Source organism: Cygnus atratus, chromosome 13 (assembly GCF_013377495.2).
Source record: "Cygnus atratus isolate AKBS03 ecotype Queensland, Australia chromosome 13, CAtr_DNAZoo_HiC_assembly, whole genome shotgun sequence".
Taxonomy (NCBI): domain Eukaryota; kingdom Metazoa; phylum Chordata; class Aves; order Anseriformes; family Anatidae; genus Cygnus; species Cygnus atratus.
Window position 1 is genome coordinate 7,831,453 of NC_066374.1, and position 25,409 is coordinate 7,856,861.

At 38.3% G+C, this 25,409-nt stretch overlaps 1 protein-coding gene across 2 annotated transcripts in view; it reads right to left on the reverse strand.

The window, feature by feature from the left end:
• Positions 1-513: 513 nt before the first annotated feature.
• MTMR1 (myotubularin related protein 1) overlaps positions 514-25,409 on the reverse strand; it is a 38,345-nt gene continuing 13,449 nt past the window's right edge. For both annotated transcript variants that reach the window (XM_035541211.2, XM_035541210.2), the window contains 7 exons: positions 24,663-24,851; positions 23,961-24,146; positions 20,587-20,793; positions 19,667-19,759; positions 14,304-14,417; positions 12,681-12,857; positions 514-1,785 (listed from right to left, as the gene is read on the reverse strand). In XM_035541211.2, coding sequence (XP_035397104.1) covers positions 1,621-1,785; positions 12,681-12,857; positions 14,304-14,417; positions 19,667-19,759; positions 20,587-20,793; positions 23,961-24,146; positions 24,663-24,851 — 1,131 coding nt within the window. In that variant the 3' untranslated portion in view covers positions 514-1,620. The remainder of the gene's footprint in view (positions 1,786-12,680; positions 12,858-14,303; positions 14,418-19,666; positions 19,760-20,586; positions 20,794-23,960; positions 24,147-24,662; positions 24,852-25,409) is intronic.

The following is a 25,409-nucleotide window of genomic DNA, read 5'->3' on the forward strand; positions in this document are numbered from 1 at the left end:
TTGCAAGAATGGATACAACACATCTGCCTTTCCAGTTGAAGTTGCGAAAGTGCTAAGCAGCTCACTTTACTCATGAACTAAATGCTACGCACATGAATGCAGAGGAACAGAAAAGCGACATCTTATATTAAGAACAAATGTGCAGCCTACTCACATACAGCAGAACCCACAATCGGCATACAGAACCAACTCAGGAACAGGGCGTAATTCCCATCAGCAGAACTTGGAGCACGAGTTAAAAAGCAGAGCTGCAGCATTTAAGCACCTTAAGGAGAAGAGCCAGATTCTCAGGAAACACAGTGAAGAAAAGAAACAAAGGAAAATTTTCAGCGCGCACCATTTCTGGGCCTTCCAAGGAGCCAACTGAAAAATTTTTCAAAGAGTTGGGTGTTATAATAACCATCTCTCTCTAATACTAATATTTTGTGTGAATATAAAAAAGATGGGAATGCACGTTTTATATGATAACACAGATATATTATTCACTTCACAGAAAAAAATGCTAGCGGCAACTTAAAAAACAGAAAGCCAACCGGCTTTATTTCAAGCAAACCAATTAAGCTCTTATTATTTAAAAAACCTTTGTTTGACAAAGTCATTACAAGTTAAGGTCTTTGAAAGAGTTTGGATAGGCAGGATCCATTTTCTGAACGTAGAGCTTAAAAACACGGGAGTGTGCATATGTTTAACATCACATACACATGTTTTTATAAAGGACACTGCTTTGCATTTTGTGTGTACACTTCAAAAGAAAACACTTAACAAAATGTGGAGCTATACAGACTATACAATTTACACAGGTGGGTGTCATTTCAACCCCAAATATTACCATTTGCTAGAAAACACTTTTACTTTGTACAAGACCTTGACATGATTAAGTTTACTCCTCACTCAGGAGGCTGAAACTGAACAATAAACTAAGCTGTCAAAAGACTTTATTTCAACTTGTACAAAAGGCATTAAAAAACCTAAAATACATGCTTTACCAAATATATTACATCATACAAGTCAGCGTGGTGTTTTTGACAAACCTAGCTTCATTTCATCCACTTTTAATGGCATATTTAGTTGAAATGCAAAACTGACTACACTGGAAAACATTACTTAAAACTGGAAAACAGTACTTTAAAATCAATTTCCAAGTGTATCAATTACCTTAACACAATTGCTCTAGCCAAAAACAAAAACAAAACCTGTGTGAAATAAGCAGCTCCCATTCAGAAAAATGTTCTCAGTGTTCTGTGTAAGCATCACGTGTCATTTCATCCGATTCTCCCAGCTAGACATGGTACCCTCGGCAGCATGAGAGGCATTTTTCTGTCTGCTTGGCAGATGGATTCCTTTTTAGGATGGTTAAATTGTTAGTTGCTCAAAACCAAGTTTAATTTCACAATTGGTGATTTAGCTAGAGATGTCAAAACACGTGGGAACTGCCAACAAGAAAATACATCACATCTATTGAAGCTCTTTTTGGCCTCATCTTGATAATATCAGACACAGTAAGGCATGTAGATCATAGCAATTACAAGTCACTCACGATCCTTGTGTGATAGGAAAAACATTTCACCCTCCTCTCTGTATTACCTGACATAAGCTGCGTAACAAAAGCTGTGTGAAGCATCACACAGAAGTGTGTACCGGTGTTGCTGAGTGGGAAGGAGATGAACCTCTATCAGAGGAGGAAGAAATGGATCGCGTAGCAGCTTCCCGCTGCAGATCTTCAACCTTCTTCTGAAGCTCAGACCGGATGGCAAGGAGTTCTTTGAGATTCTGATGGATTGGAACCTGCAGGTGAAGAAAGAAAAGGTTTACTTTGACTCTAATGCATTCTCTTCTCAAGTAATGCTTCCACTGCTTTCTGCAGTAAGACAACGAATCCAACAGCTATGAATTTCAGTGTATCGGTATTTAGTGAGAGTTTCCGTAGTCATTTGAAATGGAGCATTTCAAACTGTCCCTTTCTAACAACACAGCTGGCAGAAGGCCAATTCAAAAGACTGTTTGCAAACCAAGCTGTTGGGATAGCACACACTCCAATAAATGTCCTTCCCTGAGAACTATTTCCTCTGCCTGCTGGGACAGAACTTGTTATGCAAAGAGAGCAGAGTTCACAAAGCTGGCTGCATATGGAACATCTTGTTACTCATCCAGCCAGGCACCTTTCCAAGAATCTGACCCCTTCCAGCACAGCAGTGAGAAAAGTGCACCAGGCAAGTGAGTCAAACTGCATCTCCTGGAGCCACACTGATAAACCTTTTGTAGAAGTGTCTCATACAGGTTTCTGTCTCTGTTGCCGACAGTGGCACGAAAAACACCTGAGACTTTGGCCAAGGGTCTGCATCAGAGTTCTAGGCACACTTCACATTCTCCTGGAACACTCAAATATATCATGGACAAAGGAAGACCCAAGTTATGTTGCTTTTGCAGCTGGGTCTGTTTTCTCAGACAAGCAGAGAGAGACCTCCCCTTCCTCCACATGCCACAGAAAGCCCAGAAAAGTTTGGCTGTCAATTGCTTTTAATTTATTTCATTCTCTATAAACGTTGAATTGCTTACAGCTTTTGGAAAGCACAAGATGGGAAAAGAATTAATATTTGGGCTGTCAAGACAATCACAGGGAAATGCAGCACTGGGAAACCCAGAGATTGCTAGACATAATAAGGAAATTATACCCTAGGCTTCTGGAATGCCAGGCTCCAGGGAACTGTGTTCACCCAGGATCACTTCCTACTGCTCACAAGTATTTGTGGGGCTGGGATGCACACCTGAGCATGAAATTCTCACGTGGTGCTAGGTGAAGATGATCTCAAAAACCAGAAAGGGTTTCTCTTCTTGCTGTCAACACACAACTGAAGCACAATTTAAGATTTTGTCAATCCTGACTTTTAAAAGAAATTTCAAAAAAAAAAACCTCATGCACTTGATTTTGACATTTTCAAAATCTAACACTTGTGTTTCTGAAATAGGAAAAACACATTTCATTTCTAACTGAATTGTAATTTGAGAGGATAAAATAGTACCAAACAGACTGTTTAAAGGCAAGTGAAACATATTTTTCACTGAATTATTTTTTTCTTGTTTTGTGGCTTAGCCCACAAACCAAAACTTCGGCATATTCACAAAGTGCTGCTACCGGTACCTTGGGAGTCATCAATTCATCCAGCATGCCATCTAGAGCAATTTTTAAAGCATAACTTTTGGAGTCTTCAGCAGAGGAAACAGTGCACACCACCAAGCAAGCTCCCAGGCCCTGGAGTCCTGCCTTCGCTGTGGAATGAATCCTTCCTCCTTGCAATCTTCTCCCACATCCATTGCACAGATACTTTAGAAAGCGAGGCCACAAGTCTGAAGAGAGCAGCCTCCTCCACTAACCAATACAAAGCACATCTACAGAAAGCCAATCTCTTTTTCTGAGGTGGTCGTTAAGTGTTTGAAGTTTCTCAAGATACCGGATGACACACTCCGGGAAATTCAAATTTCAGTGGAGCCCAAGACTTTCAGGACTTAGCACTCTCCCCCCTATTTTTTTTTTCTTTCCTTCAAGCGCAAGATCCCTTCTTCCTCCATTCCCACGTCAAGAGTTCTGCTTTATGAAGACGTTTTTCTGAAACACTCGGGTCGGTAACAGAATGATTTACCATTGCTATCATTAGTCACGCCAGCCCTGGGTCACGGCAGATCTGTACACCTGAGTTCTGCACAGCTTAATCATGATTTGGCTTACCAGGCCAATTTCTCCTAGACACCTTTCACACTGGTGTTTGCTGGAGTGTTCCACTGTGCTCTAACTCCCATCTGGTTTTTGGGGAACCCACTACAAATCCTTTCAGGCTACGCAGCACAAACGCCACTGCAGGACTTGGCACGTTGCGTAAAGCACTTAGGGGAGACGGGCTGCACTTCCCCATCCTTCTTCTGCACTCCCCCCAATCCCAATTCATGAATCCACATGTTCAAACTTGGATGTAAATGCTGTTCTCCCCATGCTTCCATCTCGAAGATCAGGAACACCTTAAAATAAATGCTCTAAATAAGAATAATGGCATTTTAAAAGGCAGTGCATATTCAAGTCATGGAAAAAACTCTTTAACACGAAGGCTGAAAAGTTATGCACTCCAAAAATTAGAAAGTGTCAGAATGAAGATTACTTCTCCACACTTAATTCAGCCTTCCTGTACATCTGTATAAAACTGTTGGTTAAATAAACATTAAAACATTAGTTTCTCCCCTGTATTCCTGATTTATTCAGTGCACAGTTTGATGCTACTCAATTAGTGAGCAGTTTTTCAGTATTTAGTTTTCTTTGCAGCATCTGACCCCATCCTTTATTTATCCCTCTGAAATAAAAATGCTCAGTTTTCCTCACGGACTTTTCTGTACTTTCATCTCATGTCGAGAAACCAATTTATTTCTCCAGCACCCCAGTGAGGCAGGGAAGCATTAACACTGCACTTTCACAGCCAAGGATATGGAATGAGCACCTCCTAATCTGGATCCCTTGGATCTCAGGCTGGTTTAACAGAATTCAGGAATTCAGCCATTCAGCCTCCCGGGTATCAAGCAGGACACCCAGTAAATGCCCCCTTCAACTGCTTCCAAACAGTGCACGTGAGGTTTTGATTCCACACACAACAGCATCCTTCACGATCCTGTCTAGATCACCTCAAAGAAAGACATCCAGAAAATGAGCAAGGTGGGCTCTGCACAACATAACGGATCGTTACGACTTCAGAATATATAGCCACTGTATCAAGAGACAAGCTGAGTGCTGTCACTCCCCAGCTTTCAAGTGCTTAACTCTGCAGCTCCAATTAGACTCTTAATACAGGCTGGGTGAGACTTAGTAAATGAACTATTTTCTCAGATTATATTCCAGGAGCAGAACAGAAAGCATCATGCTAAACATTATCCACTCCTCGTTCCTATTCCCTGCTAGTCACAATTCTCATCAGCTGTATCAAATCCATCTCCCCCTTTCTAACTCCATTTCCTCTCAGTGCTTGAGAATTTACTGAGATTGTCCCAACCTCCAAATCGGATTAATTTTTTTCCGGGATATGACCAGGCACGACTCTGAAAGATAATTTCTCTTCCTAAGATCTCACGTTTGCTCTAGAGATACAATATTTACAGAAAAACAGCCCTTCACCCCAACAAAAACCTAAAACACCAGTATTTTCATAGGGGAAAACGTTTTTGTCAGATGTATTCTCCTAAGAAACTAAGCCTTTTTGGATAAAGTTTTACAAAACAATTTGGTCAGACACACATACTTGGTGGCTCAGTACAAACCATTAAAGTCTGGCAAAGCTGTAAGCAAGACAGAGTGTGGTCTGCAAAAAAAAAAGTCATCTTTTACACTTTGGCCATCGTTTAATAAGTGCACCTTAGATGCAAATGCTGCAAAACAGGTCTCCATAAATATCATTGTGCCATTTCAAATGGTAGTGTAAACACACATCGTTTTCTAACATCTTTACCAGGAAAAGATTAGTTGTTGCTTTGCATTTAACACAGCATCACGTGCACGCATACAGTACCGCGTGGATGCACAACAGTATAAAATAACATTTCGTACAGTAAACTTCAGATACATATTTTAATGCCCTGTAATAACGTGTCAAATTCACTCTAGAGAATACTTTCACTCTAGAAAATACTTTCAGAGTATTTTCAAACAGCTGACAATAATGTACTCATTAGCGATAAAGGTCTGTGTTAGAATGACATACACTTTGGGTAAGAAAAAGGCGATACAGGCAGCTGAACGATATAAAGAACATTATAGAAGTTGTTTTTATGAAAGAACTGAAAAGCCACGTGGCATGAGGAGCTGCGTTTTCTCCCAGATATCTTAAATTCTGCTGCTGTAATTTCCTTTCCTTGAGCAAAACAGCAAATTCAAATGTGAAAGAATGAAAACATAGATAATGGTGCTAGAGAGAAAAAAAAGGTGGGGGAACAAAGCCTCAATCTCAAGTCCCATGTATGTTTTTTATAAATGAAACTGTTAGGAGAATCAAACAGAACTGCTATCACGCAGCTTCCTGCTATCTTGGAGGGAGAAAGAAGAGTAAGAAGATGAAGCATCTTCAAATGCATTCCATCACAAGACCCATGAAAATAATAATAAAGTTTACTTCTTTTCCACATTTCCTGAAGACTTACTCCCCGGCAGACCTGGTGCTGCCAGTGTTTCCTCATGCCATCTTTTGCACTGACATTCTGACAGCTAACTATCTACAGTTCTGCCACTTCACACCATTCTATTTCAGTGCGATTCCTCTCTCCAATAAAGCTTTCTTCAGAAGGGAATGGGTCCTGCAATCTTGACAATAATACCTGTAATGGCTTGCTCTGAATGAAGTTCTCCTTTACTTTGCCACTGTGTAGGATAAAAGGAAGTGAAAGGGTGGCAGATTGTGCAAGGAACGAGAAGCCTGGAGAAGATCGTTTATTAGGAGATCTTGTTATCACCTTCAGCCTAGAAATGTACACTTACGCAGCACTAGTTGTGCCTCCACGACAAGCTTTTATTACAGCCTTGTTAGGAAATCGTCTAATTGATTTGACTGAGATGAATTTGTTGGGAGCCTGGCAGCAGATGCACTGCTTCCTCTCTCATCATGCCTCTCAAATTAGGGATGGGAGCTCAAAAGCTGTCTCCGGACCCACCACTCGTTTTTTGCTGCTTTACTCCGTGGCATTGATGCTAGGTTTGAGAAAGGCGTGCATCCCTCCCTTTGTAACAGCAGCTTCCCAGCCCATCACCTTAGTAATGCTGCTAGGCAACACCAGGCCATGAGAGCCAGTTCCCAATCATTTCTCTGCTGTACTCCAGGTGAAAGAAAAGAGCTACTTCTGCCACACGAGAGGAGCCTCCACAGATGAAAGCTAACCCAACAGGGCATTTACATCTTTGGTGGGCTGTAACTGGAAAATCGACCGGGCCACTTCTCATCAGGTCTTCAGGATGTTTTGCCCGTGTTAGTTAAGCTACTACCTCAAAGTGCTGAAAATCGATCCGCCTCCTTTCTGTTATTCATCAAAATATTCTGGTAAAAAGTAAAGCAGAAATCGCAAGATCAATGTAGTAGGTTTTAACAGATTGTGATGCATTAACCTCATCAGGAAAATCTCTCATTTGACTATTTATAAAAGATAAAATCAGCTTTCCCTAATGACATAAAACTTACTAAAAAAAACATAAGTTGATAAAACAAAACCAAAACTGACATTTATATCTGATACAGCTAGAAATACAATCCCAGCAGGGATAACAGAAAGGAGCTGACCAACAGCACTAACTAGTGGGGATAAGGGCCTGGATCCTTGCTCCAGACCTGCAACACCTCAAGAAGACTTTATGGTGTTGATTGTTTTTTAATTTTTTATAATTACTACTGTAATATTGACTCAGGAGCTAAAACAAATATGACTGACTGTATGTTGTTCTCCTCCCCAACTCAGAAGCAACTTAAAGTAAAAAATAAAATCAACTTATCAAGATTTTATTTAGCCGATTTCTGAGATTTCCCTTGCTTTTACACAATTCACATTTTTGCCCATTTCAGCATTCCTAAAGTTTCCAGTCTAACTTTTCTATATCAAGCCCTGATTAAGCACAGAACCTGCTTCTGCTCCTCACGTAAGCTCTTCACTTATACCTAGCTTCTACTCTTGCACTTCTTCCCTTCCCTATATACGCCTATATTGCCAGTTGCCCTCTCTCCCCTCTCTTTGGCATGAGCGCTCTCTTTTCCTGGTGAGATTGGACATGATCCTCCCACTCCTAGTGATACTATATTTGACACCCTCTACCCAAGCCAATAAAAAAGAACAAAACACTGTAAAATTGAGTTAGCCAAGTGGAGTTCTTCACTCAGAAAGAACTGATTGAAGGTTCCCACCAATATATCTTATATTGCAGTATTATCCAGTTAAAATGGGGGGATTTTTATTTTCCTGCTTAGCTAGATTTATACCCTGTTTCATTCAAAAACAGGTACTTACCTCTCCTACATCCTAAAGACAGGGCACCAACTGCCTATAATAAGCTGAAAAGTACTTAGAACACTACTAAACAAACATCCTTTATTGCTTAAAATACCACTGATATGAAACCATTTTTAACTGAATTATGCACATGCACATCAAAAGCAGAACCTGGTGTAGCATAACTCTCAGAAAAAGCCACTTCACAGTTATAATAAATTGTTCCTGCCAGGGGAAGACTTAAGGAAAGAGAAATTATTTCTTGTTTGTTTGTTTTTATAATTATACTTACACAGAAGCTACAATTCCAATATACATACTACAACACATATAAAATCCATCTAGACATAAGACAGCTTCATTTCCAAAAAATTTCAAACCTTCCTTTTCTTAGAATTACTACAGTTCACTTTCAGTATTGATTTTCAGGCTTTCATTCCCAAGTAATCCTTCAGGATCCTGAAGTGCTTGTGGATAGCAAAATTTGTCAACACAAGGATAGTTATAAAAGAAATTATAATAGCTACTCACTTATAGTACCGCCAAGTCTTAATTGGATGGATATCTACTGTGTATTACTGTACTAGCTCAAGGACAGCCATTCACATGAAAATTGTTCAACAGTGAATGCATTTTGTCTTGTTCAGTAAGTATACGTTATCTGTTTTAGCAACAGGGAAGAAAGGCTGCAAAGAAAAATGGTGATTTTAAATTCATCGCTTGACTTAAGACTGTCAGTTTTGCCAAAAACCTACTCTGTGCATTGCAAAAACAACAGTATCTTTCACTCAAGCTTTTTGTTCTTCTTCACGAAGATCTGAAAGTCTGACAGGCTTGCTTTTAAAACCTAGTTAACAGTATACCCATAGAAAAAGTCAATCTCAAATGATGAAAACAGCAGTTCTCTATAATAATCAATACTTTCACACTTATTGTAAAGGTATGCTCCTGGGAAAGCAACCAAAACCTCCAGGCCTTCTGGAAAAGCAATACCTAGCAAAGAGAAATTATGAATCCTACCATGTGGGAACTGGAACACAGATTTTGCAAACAACTGTATAGATTTACAGGCTCAGGAAACTCTACGTGGTACAGACTAATGCCATTACTTGTTAAAACCTACAGTCCATTTAGCTTTTGACATCTGATAGATTAGAACAATGTTTTGAGGGCTTGCTCTTCCGAATATGATAGAAACAGCCAAAAATTAATATTACTTGTACAGTATTAGTTTCTCCTTTTCTGTGCACGTTCTGACATAGTGCTCATTACAGGGTAACAACCTTTTCTTTTCCCTCAAATAACTACAGATTTGCTCACAACACGGGATAAGTACATAGTCTGCATTTTATTCCGTATCAATCGAATACAGAGCGATTTATCTGCTGATGTATGTTACCAAGGGAAGTTACTTGCCTTGTCTCACAAGAAAGTCTGCAGTGAATGCAGGATGAAATCTAGCTATCCAGGGCAATACTCAAGTACCTAACCCACAAGGTTCCTTCTTCTGACGTCTCCTGCCTCATTCTTTCACACAAAAAGGATGGACTCAAAACCACGGATCGTGGAGCAGCAATGCCAAGCATTTCCAGAGCCATATGACAGCCTTTTCCTGCCACAAAATGATGTTAAATCAAATGTGAAAACCTTAAAAATATTACAACCAATGTCAACATCACAGAAGAAAATGCTGGGCAACTTGACTGAAGGCAGGTATAATGGTTATGGACACCCCACGTGCCAGACAGCAAGTTATACCCAGTATGTGGCAACACAAAGCATCTCAGTAATTATATTTTCCATTTTAATCTCAGCTGTTTTTCCAGTACCATTTAGCATCTTATTTGTCCTTTTAAATGAGCAATTTTTTTTGTTTAATGACACTGAAGTTTAGCTGAGATCTGATCACTTAACTGTTCAATGCATCACATTCTTCTGCAATTTCTACACAGCATAAAAAAAGGCAGCAATCATGGTAACCTATTTATATGCTTTCCAGATAATTTCTGCATGCACTGTACAAACAGCTATTTATGCCTGCTTTTTGTTTTCCTTTTTTTTTAAGCCAGCGATTAACCTGTGAACAGACTATCCCTGGCTGCTCGTGGAATCTCTGAAGACTGCCTGTAGCAGACAACCCTATCCCACTAGGTGAACTGAATTCATTTGTTGTAGACAGTGCTAATCTTAAGTCCTGGATGAAAGTCTTCACACACACAGAAAGAATGAATTTGAAAAGTCCTAAGGATTCCTACAATACTCTCTCCAGCATAGAGGCCGAATTTCCAGAGCAGAGCTTGGAGAAAAAATTGCAGGTATAGGGAAAACAAACAAACAAACAAAAAGTTTAAGCCCTGTACTCCAAGGGTAGCCATAAAAACAACTACACATACCCTAATGGATGATGCAAATTTATCAACTAAAATACATTCTGGTCCTTCCGTCGCACAGAGCAAGCCACAGCTTGAATTGAAAGGACCAGGATTTTTACTCATGCTCTGCATATATGAATTGTAAAGTGTGTACTAGTTTGAAAATACTGCCCCTGCAGAAGCCATTTGGAAACATCATTCGTTGTGTTCCCCCCACCCTCCAGAGCTGCCCAGGCAGAAAACTAACTGACATCTTGCAGCCAGAACTTCTCAGACCACTGCAAAGAAGAGGTCTGAGTGGCTACATAGGAAAGGGAAGACAAATAAATGGCATCATCTGAAAAAAAAATCAAGAGCATCACACTATCTTATCTATTTCAGGCTAGTAGATTCATCTGTAAATACAGCAGCAGCTACCCACAGAGCACACACCTCTGTATAGAAGAATGAAGGAGCTTATCTTCCACATGTCACATATAAATACACTTTTTTTTCCAACCCCAGGAAAGGGCAAATCTGAAAAAAATCCCTGTACCCAGTCAATGAATTTAAATATGATAGGACTAAAATCTGATTTTCTTGGGACAAGACGTCAATAATGATGTAACACCTCCAAACTGAAACCAAGGAACGTTTTATTTCACTTAAGACTTAGAATGACCTTGTTGAAGCACAGTTTAGCAAAAAGGGAATCTGCAAGAGATATCCACATTTAACCTACGGTTTTCCTCACTGTTACTTATCAAGACACTTGCTCTTTGAACCCTCAGGAAGGAGGCTGCATGTCACCTATTTGCACAGGATCCATTGCAATGTGGCTGTAATCCTAACACGGGGCTCTTGATACAAATAAATGCCATCAAAAATCCCGATTCAGCCTTCCATAAAACACACAAATGATGTACCATTGTATGTAATCTTTTCTTTACGGAGCCTCCAACAGAGGCGGAGAGCAAAGCTTGCCACCAAGTATAACTTGGTGGCCAAACAGTTCTTGTATTTTCTCATTATGCCATCTGTTCCCCACCAGTCATTTCGTTTGGACAGGGACTGACTTTCAGGTATGTTTACACCGTCTGCCCACTTTCAGACCTATAGATCCCAATTAAATACAAGCGATAACCTGACATTGCTGCAGGTCAATTATACGAAAGTGTGCATAAACCATACAAATGTTTTCCAGCAAATAGGCTAAGGGAAGATGACGTTCTTAAAAAGCAGTTGACAATTTTACTTCAAAACCATGAAGATTAAATACACCTTATTTCAAGTTTTAACATGTGCTAGAAACAGATACCTAACATTTATAGGACTACAGCAACCAAAACAGAACAAGTGAGGGAAACATTTCAGAGAGAAAGCAAGCAATCGACACTTCTCCTGTATCTTAAAAGGTATTTTTCAGATGCCTGGATTTCTACCAGTGTTCTGTCCTTGAAACTTACTTAGGAACACATCTTTTAAAACAGCCTGTGACTTGTGGGTGTCTAATAAATTTGGAACTCACATCTCATGCTAACTGCCAGAAGATGAAAGCAGCTTTCAAACAGTCACTCAACGCAGGTAATTTATCATAATACGCTTGGGGATACCTTGAAATGTTACCTTAATAAAGAGACAGCATAGCACCCTCAGATATATTATGGTTACGAAACAAGCTGATTGTTCTTTCTTCAGAATTCACAGAGCATACAGAGCATTCGTTTGATGAGATTCAGAGATTTATCTGAATAGCAGACATTACTTATACGAACAAATACGGGATGAATCAAGGAGCATGTATAGGGACCGTTTAATCTTTAGCATGCCAACTTGAAAACAGAAAGGTCAATTGAAAACAAGTACTGTAAGACAGTAAGCACCTACAAATGAGTTGGTGTGTAGTTCAAGTCCTTCACAAACCACTGCTGTATTTTAAATCATTGTTGGTAAATGGCAAAACATGATTAAAGATAAAGTTATACCAAACTCTATGAGAAGGTTAAGGCAATAAAAGTATTAAAAAGTGCTATAAAATATTATAGAAGTGTTATAAAAGTAATCTTCTGATAACAAAGATTGTTAATGTCACCTTTCACAAGTCAGTAAAGTGATACTGTAACACTATTCTACTGGTGTCTTTAATGAACATTAAACATTTTACCAAGTTTTAACATATCCCATACCTTGTTTTAGAAAATTACCCTTTTCCCCATCAGCAACAGACAAAGAGTACTTTGAAATGAAATACTGCATTCGACCTTATGAAAAACAGTAATTTTATTTTTCTCTGTACCTTTCACTACAACATAAAAGTCATGTGAAAGCTCATACCTGAGGCCTCATTCTTGGGTTCCATCTGACATAGTAGTTGACCCACAGTTCCAAATGGTTCAGACTGGCAACAGGATACAGGACATGGTTCTCATAGTTTACGTAGAAAGGATTTGTGAATTCATCTAACTGACTGTTTATATAGGACCACAGCGATACAGTCTTCGTGCTTAGCTCCTGAATTAAAAAAAATAGATTATATAGATTGCAAAAATATAGATAGATTATAAAAATATAGATAGATATGCAAAAAAATATATAGACTGTATAGACTGCAAAATCTTAAAACGTGAGGTTAATATCTATATATCAATAACTTTATGAAAATTACCTTATCTACTGCAAAACGGCACTCTGAAAACACTTCCAGTAGCTGATCATTAAATAGCCTTAAAACTTTGTCAAAACTTTTAATTCTTGTTCTCTTCCAAGGCTAACTTAGAAAGGAGATTCATGCATATTATTTTCAAAGACACCAAGGTCTAGCTGAGCAAAAGAAAGCTACAGTGGTCATAATTTACAGCAATGTATACAGCTCCTTAAACCTATGGTTACACACTGACCAATTCAAAAAGATTTAAAATTAAATTAGCCTTGAAAAGAAAATCTGTGAAGAGAACATGCAGTTTGAAAGATCCAAAACAGCATTTGTGGAAAATAATTATTCTGTTCTCCTACTAGCACTATTTGCTCCTATCTATTGATATTATACTTTAAGATGCCTATTTTAGCTTTACTTGCAGTTCAGAAAGTTGTATTTTCTAAATGTAATCAGCATAAACAGTCAGATCAAAGTTTCTAAATCTGAACTTAAATCAGATTCATCTTGCAATTTTACACTCCTTCAGTGTTGTAAAGCATGTGTTTCTACTACCGCTGTGTCTTAAATTGCATTTCTTTATTGAGAACTGCATATGACTACTCATTTATGAAAAAAAGCTGTTTGGAAACCCTGTATTTGCTGAGAATGTGTTATTCAGCTCCATCTTGTGGTATTTGCATGCAACTTTTTCCCTACAGAAGCAGTGAGACAAACTAGAAAAATAACAAAGCTGAATCTGCCAAGGAATAGTTACTTCATGTTTGTGTTAGAGCAAGTATTATAAACAACAAAGCCCAAAGTAAGCAAAAGTATACTAACAAACTTTTTTGGTTTTTAATCATTTTTTCCAAACTCGAAGTATTTCATGGAGCCCTAGCTTCATTCATTTAGGCGTTTTAAATTTCCCTGGTCTTCAACCACAGGGTCAATCAAATTATGTCCTAAAGTGACCTGCAAAGTCACGCACGGGAGTTGCTCTGGAAATAGCTGAAGAAATGTTAGTATCACTTGATAATGTTTACTTAAAATCGTGTATGTTGGCCAGAATTATCTGAAAGTTAATTTTCTAAAACCCACAAAACCCACAACAGATGATAACTGAAGAAAAATGAGTGGCACCTCAGAGGCAGAGCATTCAGTACGTATTTCTCGTACCATGAAATTTAATGTTCATGTTGTATTTGAAGACTATATGGCAAATTTATCAAAAAATACAGCTTAAGTGTTTTTAGGTCATGTATCTTAAGCATTTTCATGTAAAAATCAACAAATTAAGAATGCGAATTACAGAAGTTATTTACCTCTTTTAATCTCTCTTTTTCACAGTTACATAAGAAAGTCCCAAAGAGACAACTATAAAGATGATCCAGAATGGTGATCAAAAATAACTCATTGAATTCAAAGGCTGCAGGAAACTGAAATTAAAATAAATAGTTAAATTACTTTAAACTACATTTTAAGCAATGTAGTGAGGAAGAAACTCACATGTAAGAAATAACCAAAAGATTCAGAAGAGATTTTTTTTTTCTCATTTAGTGATTATTTTCAGGAAAACTCAGCAATCTCTGTAACTCCCACTGCAATAAAACATTTCACCTACATACTTCTTTATAATACTTCTACATACTTCTATATATATATATATACACTCCTCGGAGACGAACCTTACATTCATTGTGCAAGTACACTAGTATACAAGCGTAAAAATGTTAGCTAATGTGAAACTGGTGACAGAAAGAAATTCGTTATAAGGAGCCCTATCTAACAATATTTGGTTCTAACACACCCCAAACTGTCTTCAACATAAGCTTTATTTCTTTTCTTACAGAACAAGAAATCATTTTGAAAGAAAAAACAAACAAAAAAACAACAGATATTTAAGAGCTTAATTTCCTATTCTAACATGCAGTGAATTGGATAATAAATACAACTGCACATAAAATACACCTAACATATTTAAAACCTTTCTTTCACTTTTCACCCAAATAAGTTATTTTTCTCAATTTCACCCCTTGAGTTTACCATCAGCTATGTACAATAATCCTTTAATCCTTTTTCTTGCTCCATTAGAAAGTAAATCCTGTATATAAGAACTGTTATTTCACTGATCGCTGTTAGCTATTTTATTCACAAATAGAGGTTACCTGACATTCTAGAAAAAAAATGGAAAATTTGAAAACAGAACAAATATTTAAGATGTATCTTAAATCTGTAGTGCTTCAAAAGTCATAAAGGAAGGAATTAATACAAAGAGTATGGGCTGCTACCTATTCAGGTGGAAAAGTCCTTCTTAATCATATTCTATGGTAGGACTACATATGACAACTGCTTTGTGTGGCAAAATAACTTTGTGTTCAGTGTGACAGGGCCTCAAACACAGATATGGGATGATAAAACATTTTTAGAAGACTAAATGAAAATTTTAAAAGTAGCATTTCTGTAATTTACCTGTGTTTTTAGAAGACGTTATTAGGACAAACGACAGTAATTTTTTTCATTCCCACTGAATGAGTAAGTGTTTGCAGGAGTCTAAAAATGCAGTGTTGTAGATTCATAATGAAGAATTTCATTCCATATGCAGAACTCTCCAGTCAATGTTTCAGATGTGAAGCAGAGAACTGGGTTCTGGCTTGTGCCACTGAAGAACACTGAACACCTTGGCACGAGTGATTCAAGAGCTAATTTAAACACAAAAATGACAAAAGAAGACAAGTATACCTAGGAGGAATAACCCAGCAGTTGGGACTGTGGATGAACTAGCTGATCCAGGAATTCCTCCTCAATGTCATCTGTGATTTATGAAGGGCAAATATTCAAGCATGTTGAAAGTAAGTTGAATAACACGCAATGATTGTGCTTGTATTAAAACCAGAAAGATCTAAGTTTTAAGCAATGCTTTTTTAAAAGAAGGCTGATTTAAGTCAAACATTGCAAAAACATTCTCCATCCAAGGCTTCTCAAGCCAACTTTCCAACTATACCAACTTTCAACTGAAAATTTTGCGTAAGGAAACTATTGACATCATGGCTCACAGAAAGAATGGAACCTTCCTGCTGACCCTGCTATGGATTAGGCACCGTTCAATGGGGTGCAGGGCTCACACTGGGGCTTCCCTCACAAATCAACAGTTTGTTTTCAATCACCTAGCCATTTGTTTTCATAAAACACAGAGAAACTTGATATTATCAAATTCTTTTTTTCAGTCATGCCCCAAAGTTATCACTAGCAGCACTCCCTTCTCTTAGGAAATCATGCCAGAACTTAATTACAATACAACTATCTTAACAATGTATCTATGATTAAAACAAACAAACAAACATGAATCTGATAAGCAGGTCTGCCAGAGCTAGTCAGGAGAAAATTCGGTACCTCACAGATCTCAGTCTCCTGCATCCAGTTCAAAGTGGCAATCAGATACATAAAACAAAAATAATTTGCAAAGGATCAAAATGATATTTGGAAATAACTTTGAGGACAAAGCCTCTCGTAAAGGGACTCTCTTTAACTGAAAGCACTTAATGAGCCTTGTCACATTAGGGTTCTGTCTTGTGATGGGTCCATACTAATCAGATGGATGCCGACACGGCTGCTATTCCGATCCAGTGAAGCATATTCAAAATTCCATACATCAGTGGTTGCACTGTAACTAATTTATTAATAAGTGATAGCACTTTATTGAAACTCTGCCTTTGAATACAAGAGTTGTACTGTTGGAACTGATGTATCAAGACTGTAAAGCTTCTATTACTGCTGCTGAAAAATCACTGACCTAAAAATTCTTTGCTCTGTAGTTCCAAGCCCATTAGCGTCTGTTTGAAGATTCAGGTGGAAAAATTCCCCAAATGAAAATTTACTTCTTGTCAAATCCACTAATTGCGAGAGAACACATGGGTCATTAAAAACTCCCACTTGATGCTTCTGGAGTTGCATTTTTTGTTGTTGATGTCGGTTTTTTTCTTTTTCAAGGAGGTACTTAAAAGAAGAATTCTCTTGTTTAAGAAGTCTGATGATGCCAAGTGGCATCTGATTCAGAGGCATGCAAAATAAACTTGCTTTTTCATTTTATAATCAATAAACTCATTGTGTACTATAGTAACATTTAAAGTTGAAACACTCTGCTGAATAGTCCTTATGACTGTGGAATTGGACTGAATTACGTTAACTGAGCAGGATATCATAACAAAGTACATTACAGAAATTAATCCAGAATGCATCTCTGGCAACTGCTGACATCTGGTAATAAACACAATGCAGCTTTTTACCAACATACCTTCCTCCTCTGTGGGTACTGTGCAATAGAGGTAGAAAGATAATGCTTGAACTACAATACTACATTCAAATTTTGCAGTTTTGTATAATTTTAACAGGGCTTTAGTATTTCATCAGATCACATGTGGCCATTCCAATTTGACATCTGCTGCTCAAAATCATCAGAATTTATACACAGAGAAGGGAAATCACTTCATCATGTTTTTTATTAAATCTGATAGCATTGTACTTCTCTCAAGTTCTCTATTACTGTATTTGTTTGTCATCAAGACTGTAAAAAAAATGGGGAAATATAAGGCTGTCAAAGATTAAGTTTCATTGTCTGAAGCTATCCAGATGTCTGCATCTTAGATGGCAGTTAGAAATTCTCTTGCTATATTAAGTTGACTGTTTTAAGAATGTAATTCTCAGAACACAAAAGTAAATTTGCTTGCTTTGAGCCTATGCCCAAGCACGAGCCCTTACACACGCACCCTCCCAGTCATTAACGCTTGTTTGAGCTTTGGAACATTTGTCATATGTTTGCCATGGATCCTAAAGCACGAAACTAGCACTGTTTTATGAGCAAGTGATCTGCACAAGGATAAAATAGAATCCTGGTTTTCCTACATCTATGTCAAAGTAATCACAATCTTCAAATGTAATCTCTAGGTGTTGAAGTCAACTAAAAAATAAAAATAAGTGGTCAAGAACTCTCCAGGAATGATGTTTTCAATTTTTCGTGCTGTAACATTAATGATTTTTCAATGCCACTGCTGTTCATGAATTTCACAATGGTTTCTGGATCCAGGTTTTGAACAGATGTGGTACTGGCTAAATATTCCATAGCTCCCCCCCATTTATTTATTTATTTATTTTAACAAGAGGGAACTAAACTGTTTATAGCAAGAAATTGGAGGCAGCAAGGGAGATCACAAAAATAGAAGAGGCTGCTCTTAATTAAGGATCTCCCCAGAGGACTTTTGTTCCTACCAGGTGTTTAGAACTCTCTCTTTGCTATTGTTATTAGCTTTCCTCGGAGAGAGGGGCAGAATTTTTCATTATTTTTTTTTCCAGCCATAATAAACAGCACATTAATGCTGAAATGCAGATACATGGAAAGAGAAAGTCTTCAAGCAACTCTGGACAAGGGCCCAGTATTACAGCAGGGAGCTTTTGTAACGCACATATGACAACTGTTTTGAATATAAGTTTTGGAAACTGTGATGCAAGGTTTTTAAGAACCGCGCTCAGAACAAGAAGACTGAGGTAAGAGATCTGGGAATGCTAGCTTTACATGGAACCAGACCTTTATCTTCCTCTCCTCAAAACAAATCACGTAATATACAGACTTCAGTACTTCAGATTTTACTGTAACAACCAGCACAGATCAATGTTAGGCTTCAAGGAGAGTGAAGAAGAGAGAGAGAGAGAAAGAAAGAAAGAAGTCCAGCACTTCTAATTTACTTGGAACTCTCCATGTGGACAATAAGTTTCAGCAACACCGTTAAAGAGTCCCAATATAAAAGCACAGAGAAATCTGAAGTTTATATTCATGTAGGTACAAACGCTGTCCAAACATTTCTTGAGCTCCAGCAGCTCGGTGCTGTGACTGCCCCCTGGGGAGCCTGTCCCAGTGCCTGACCACCTCTGGGTGCAGAACCTTTCCCTCACACCCAGGCTGACCCTCCCCTGTCCCAGCTCCACGCCGTTCCCTCGGGTCCTGTCGCTGTCCCCAGAGAGCAGAGCTCAGCGCCTGCCCCTCCGCTCCCCTCGTGAAGGAGCTGCAGGCCGCCATGAGGCCTTCCCTCGGACTGCTCTGCTCTGGGCTGAACAAACCAAGGGATCTCAGCCACTCCTCATACGTCTTCCCCTCTAGGCCCTTCACCATCTTAGCTGCCCTCCTTTGGACACTCTCCAATAGTTTTATGTCCTTCTTACATTGTGGTGCCCAAAACTGCATACAGTGCTTGAGGTGAGGCCGCACCAGCGCAGAGAAGAGCAGGACAATCCTTTCCCTTGACCAGCTAGCAGTGCCATGCCTGATGCACCCCAGGATACGGTTGGCCCTCCTGGCTGCCAGTGCATGCTGTGACTCACGTTCAACTTGCCATCGACCAAAATCCCCAGACCCCTTTCTGCAGGGTGCTCTCCAGCCTCTTGTCCCCCAGTCTGTACATATAGCCACGGTTGCCCCTTCCCAGGTGCAGAATCTGGCACTTGCTCTTGTTAAACTGATCTGAGATTCGGCTCACTTTGAGCAAAAGGTTCCCCCGAAGTATGCGTAGTACACAACCACAGCAAAACCAACTTCAGGAATACATAGTATTGTGCTGTCAAGCAATGTATTCTCCTACAGCAATTACATTTCCAAGATAAAGACCGAGACCTCATAGAAATGTACTAAGCATCTTACCTGCTTTGTCATTTGCCAAACACAGTCAATGAACTGAAGGAAAATGGGAGATCTGTCTGCATCGGCATGATCATCACCTCCATGTCCTACTCTCTGAAAGTCAGAATAAGGTTTTCATTTCAGTCTAGTGTATTTACAGCGTCACCCCAACACTTCAATGCTGATATTTTCCAAAGATGAACAAGACAAGCAAATTTTCCATAAAGCTAACATGTATTTTTCAACTACTAAAAATGCATATTCACTCCTAATATTCACTTATGGACATGCCTTCGCTGTTCAGAAGACCTATAAAGGCACTCAGTCAGCAAACCTCTCCCAGTTGTTTTCCCATCTTCCACTACACAGACGTTTATTTCTATCAGTAGGTCAAACTGGTAGGTATTTACTACGACTGTACTGAAACAATGATTCTTCCATATCCACCTGTCCTAAATACACATCATTTCTCCTAAACCAACCTCAAGTCAGAGCCCACAAAAATTTCATAATAATTTATGCCCTAATTCCCTGCCGGCCCACGTGTTAAATAAATACTGCAATGTTAAGTCACAGCAATGTTTGCAGTGATCTTACCTTCTGGACACCTTAAACGTTTTACCTGTTTTTCCATTCTTAAGATTGTTAAAGATGAAGCAATGTGTTACAATCTCTCTTCCTCATAACAGTCATATGATTTTTTTATTCATTAAGGTAAAGGCATTTCATTATTTATTTTATACTAGACATATCTTTCATACATCACACAAAGATTTCCCATTCAAAAAGAATAGCTCACAATTCTCCTTTACATAGTTTGACACACTCACACCATTAAAGGAAGGATACCAGATATAATAACAAAAAAGTAAACTAATGTGAGAAAACACACTATTCAAAATGAAAGAAGGTGACAAACTACACAAATTATTTCACCTTACCATTGCAAATCGGTGTCCAAAACTTATCCATTCTTTCTCTATAAGGATTTCAAACCCCTTGATAGTTCTGTAATAGCTGTCCAGCATAAGCATAGCTAGTGCAGTAAGCTGTGCAGTTCGATCCCAACCATCGCTGCAATGTACCACCACGGATGTTTTACCAGACTCAATTTTATCTGCAATTCTTACTGCTCCAGCAAGAAGCATCTTAAAAACAAACAAACAAACAAGCATATTAAATACTCTCAAAACTCTGCAAAAAAAAGTTGTCATTTTATACTCTCACAGTTAACATATTTAAAATGTTCAGATTAATTACACAATCATCCGGACAACATTGCTTTAAATCAGAGATTTCCAAATGGTGGTATGCATGTACCTAGAGGTACAAAGCCAGTTCTAAACCACGTGCACGCTGCTGCTACCAGGCCTCAATTATTAGCACAGAGCAAGAGAAGCTGGGAATCCCTTCTCTAAATTAAATCTGAAATTCTGTGTCATGATGAAAATAGATGCAAATACTGGAACGTACTTCAAAGGCTGAAGGTTCAGTGTTTTCAATGTTCGTCATCACAGCAAACACTCTTTCTACCTCAGCTTTCAGTTCTCAACTACTGAGTTTAGAGAAAGGGACAAACCACCCAGCTAATCTAAACCAAAACACAACCCAAACAAAAACAAATTACTGGCTAGGAGCCTGTGCTGATTTGCTGGTGTATGAAGTATACACAGTATTCAACCCGCGAGCAGGCCATTAATAACTTGGGTTCAGAGGCACGCTGGGGAGCAAACGGAGAGATGGCACAGAACTGAGACCACTTGTGTGAACTTGTTATTTGTCTCCCCCACAAAGAACCCTCTCTTAGTTTTCTTTGGTTGCTCTCTAGATTTATTAAAAAATTTGAATAATCTCTCCCCTGTGAAGATCTGTCTCAAACACAACCTATGATAGCACTGTAAAACGTGGGGGGAAAAAACACACAAATTTCTCCTGTGGTCCTGTTCTAGTATCTCTACATTCCAACATTAGAAAACAGTAACTTGCAAAATACTCGCATTCATCCCTTCCCAGGCATGTAAAAACATCTTCTGGGAAGAAGGAATGCCTACATCCACGGGAGAAGTGCACAAGACCAGTCTTTGAAGCCATTCCAAAACCATGCTTTAGAGATAATTTTCACTGATTGTATCTTACAGTACAACTGAAGGATGCCAGGATAGAAATATCAGGAAGCACTACAGAAGCTTGTGTGAGAGAATAAACCTCGTGGTCTTGAATTAGTTAACTGCCAATTACTTCAGTTATGAAGATCTACTGCACTGAAATATTAAAACAGTTTGGTCTTCGATAAAACCAGAAAAATGATCTGTATAATATACAGGTATGAAATAGTTTGCTTTATTGTCCTAAAGAGAATACGGGTGCCTCTGAGGAAGTACAGCTGAAAAAAAAAGGCTAGAACGCATACAGGCAATAAGCAGAGAATGGGAGACGGAAAACAGAGTTACTATTAATATCTGTGGAGCAAACAAAGCATTTTATTCTACTTTGGACAAAAGTCTTAAGAAAAAAAGAACTGCTTCCTCCACAAAAGATCATTATTTTTTATAGATGCTTCAAAATTTAACAGCCATCACAATATTTCAGTTAGGGCTACTAATGAATAATTGGTTTTTAGTTGGGTTAGAAAATGAGAATTGGTTTAAAAATAATTGACAACACAGGTTCTGCCCTAAAAGACAGAAAAAGTATCCTGGAGGACATGAGGAAATAGCCTCGCTGTACAAAACATAGCAAGTGACTTGACCCGTGTTGTTACTACTGTCTTCACACACACAGTGTTCCTCATGCCTCCCCAGATACTCCCAGACCACCACACTCAATGTGTTTTTTTGGGGGCACAGTGCCAGGGAATTGAATTTCTGGTAATGGATCATATCAAACTGGGAGGCGATCCCACTGTTCTGAGCCAGGAAAACAGAAGAGGCATTAGAGTAAAGCTGTGGATTTGTTAATTGCTGTTTTGAGTCAAATGAAATAGGAAAGGAAGGCAAGCAGTTATTGGATAAAAGTACAAGGAGATGCTATCAACGTTGTTAACACGGTAATGCCAGCTTTTAAGAAATCAGGCTGCAGTTTGTGCTGCCCACACTATAACATGAAGGGTTATAAAAGGGAGAGGTTCAGGAAGAATGTTACACGTATTTCAGATCTTCTAAGTAACTTTAATTAAGTTATATATATACATATATATATTATATATATATAATATATATATATATAATATATAATATATATATATAACTGCTATGCTAATGTCACCTGTGAAACAATGGTATTAAGGTCCACTTTTGTAATTGTGTAAAACCAGAAACCCCACTGAAATCAATGTCAATGAAAGGTGAACATTGGCCTAAAAACCTCCACTTTTAAAACTAGACGATTGTATTTAATGTCAGGCTGATTAAAAAAAAAATGAAAAAACGTTTCCAGATACTTGGATTCTCAAAGCTGCTTGAAACAGTTCAACTTCAAGCGAACAAGAAAATTATACTGTTCCCAAAAGATCATTAAATTTGCTTAATTTTTAATTTAAGCATTTGCTCCCTCTACTGGTTCTCCTGCAGCAGTTAGCAAGCTCGAGTTATTAAAAGAGTATAACTAATGAACAATCCAAAACATGTTTTGCATGAGTGACATGTGAGGCAATTGCTAATAAAACAAATTCCACTCCACCCCTATTCATCATAAACAGAGGAGAGAATGTGATAATGAAATAATCTATTCTAAAAGCATTTCAGAGGTTAATCAGACTGTAAAACTACGATAGTGATTTATTTTAATATTATGTTAACTAATAGAGCAGATTATAGCCCAGTGCAGCACAGACTATAAACAGCCCATGAAGGCGGAGGTATTCAACACATGAATACCAACATCGCATTGAAGGAGAGAAGGATGAGAAAAGACTGAAGGATCTACAGTGAAGTCCTTTCGGCAGTTGTTCAAATATAATCTGAAGTTCCCAGGGCAGTTTTCCAACGAGAATGGATAACCCTGGGCTGCTCACAAACATTCTCTCTCAAGAAAATAAAATGTTGTCCAACACCAGTGCTATCAGTGATTAACTCATTACCTACCAACATGTAGAACTGGTAACACAAATTTACAATGGAATGGATATATACTTAACTTAAAATGCCATGTTCTAAGTGATTCTAAGTGACCATTTAAAAACAAAGCATTTTTTACAAGATTAGCCTGATCATAGACACGTGCTTAAATCCAGACATTATTTTAGTAACGTTTTCAAAAAATTGAAAGTAAGTAACATGGTTTAAGAAACAATTGTTAAACATCAAAAGTATTTTACCCTTATATATTCCAGCCAATGCGTTGAGTCCACATTTGATAACCACCGAGTCTCATCGATAGTAGGATAAACTATTTCTTTAAGTTTACGCAAGGATTCTCTCATTACATGTATATTATGAATTTCGAGAAAGACCAGCTCTGCATTTGGGTAGGCACTTTCACTTTCATATCCTCCACCTTTTGCCTGTCATTCAAAAGGCAAAAACAGACAAAGAAAAGAACATGTACAGTACTTCAGTATAAGGTTGGAAGAGTTATCTCAGTCCAGTTTCAGGATTTTTTGAGAAAGGATTATTTTAGCACTCGAAAAAAACAAAACTAAAAATATGCTTTTAGAGAGAAGCACTAGGAGAGGGTTTTTTTTTTCTTAGATTAAAGAAATCCTATTGCAATAGGCTACATTTGATAACACATCCAAACAGTTTCTCCTTTTTACCACCTAGGTCCTACTTAGAAACATTAGGTCTTCTGTGGGTGTTATGGCATTATTTCTCAGGTCTATCTTCATGCTGCCTTCAACTCCTTCCAGCCTTTCCAAAATGCTCCAAGCAACTTACCTTCATTCCCATGCTCTATTTACAGATTTTTTTTTAATAAGAATCATTTTTCACATCAAGTTCTCCTTATCTTCATCTCTTGCTCAGTCTTCAGCCCTGAAATAAAGACAGAACTACCACTGCTACTTAAGATATCAACCTACCTTGTTTGTATCTGCAACACTATTCTGCCTGGCATCAAAGATGATAAGTTTATGTGACTGAGCGTTGGCATCCATTATTGTCTGTAAGTATTTTTCATCTTCTTTACAGTGCTTATCATTTGGGCCAACCAATGGTTGACTGCACCGTGTTATTGTTGCTTGGCTCTCAGGATGAATCCAGGATAACACCTGGAATAAAGCAAAAATGATTTTAGCTTACTATACTAATACAAAAGCAAGAGGCCAGAGAGCAATTAGACAATCACTGCCTACATGGCATCATTTTCTGACAAATCAGCAAACGCAAATCTAAGGACAAGCTGATGCAAAACCATATTGATAGCACACCAGCATCACTCATCCTAAATGTGGAGAAGAAAGGGAGAGGGAGGCATCGGTCTCTTCTCCCTGGTAACCAAGGATGGGACACACAGGAATGGCACAAGGGGAGGTTCAGACTGGACATCAGGAAAATCTTCTTTACCATGAGAGTGGTCAAACACTGGAACAGGCTTCCTAGAGAGGTGGCTGATGTCCCATGTTTGTCAAGTGCTCAAGAGGCATTTGGATAATGTGCTCTAACTTTTGGTTAGCCCTGAAGTGGTCAGGCAGTTGGACTCGATGATCTCTGTCCCTTCCAACTATTCTATTCTATATCTGATCAGCTTGAAATACAAAGGAATTCTAAACAACTTTTACTTCTAATAAAAACTAAGCTTGCCACTGTAACTTATTAATTAGGAAAAA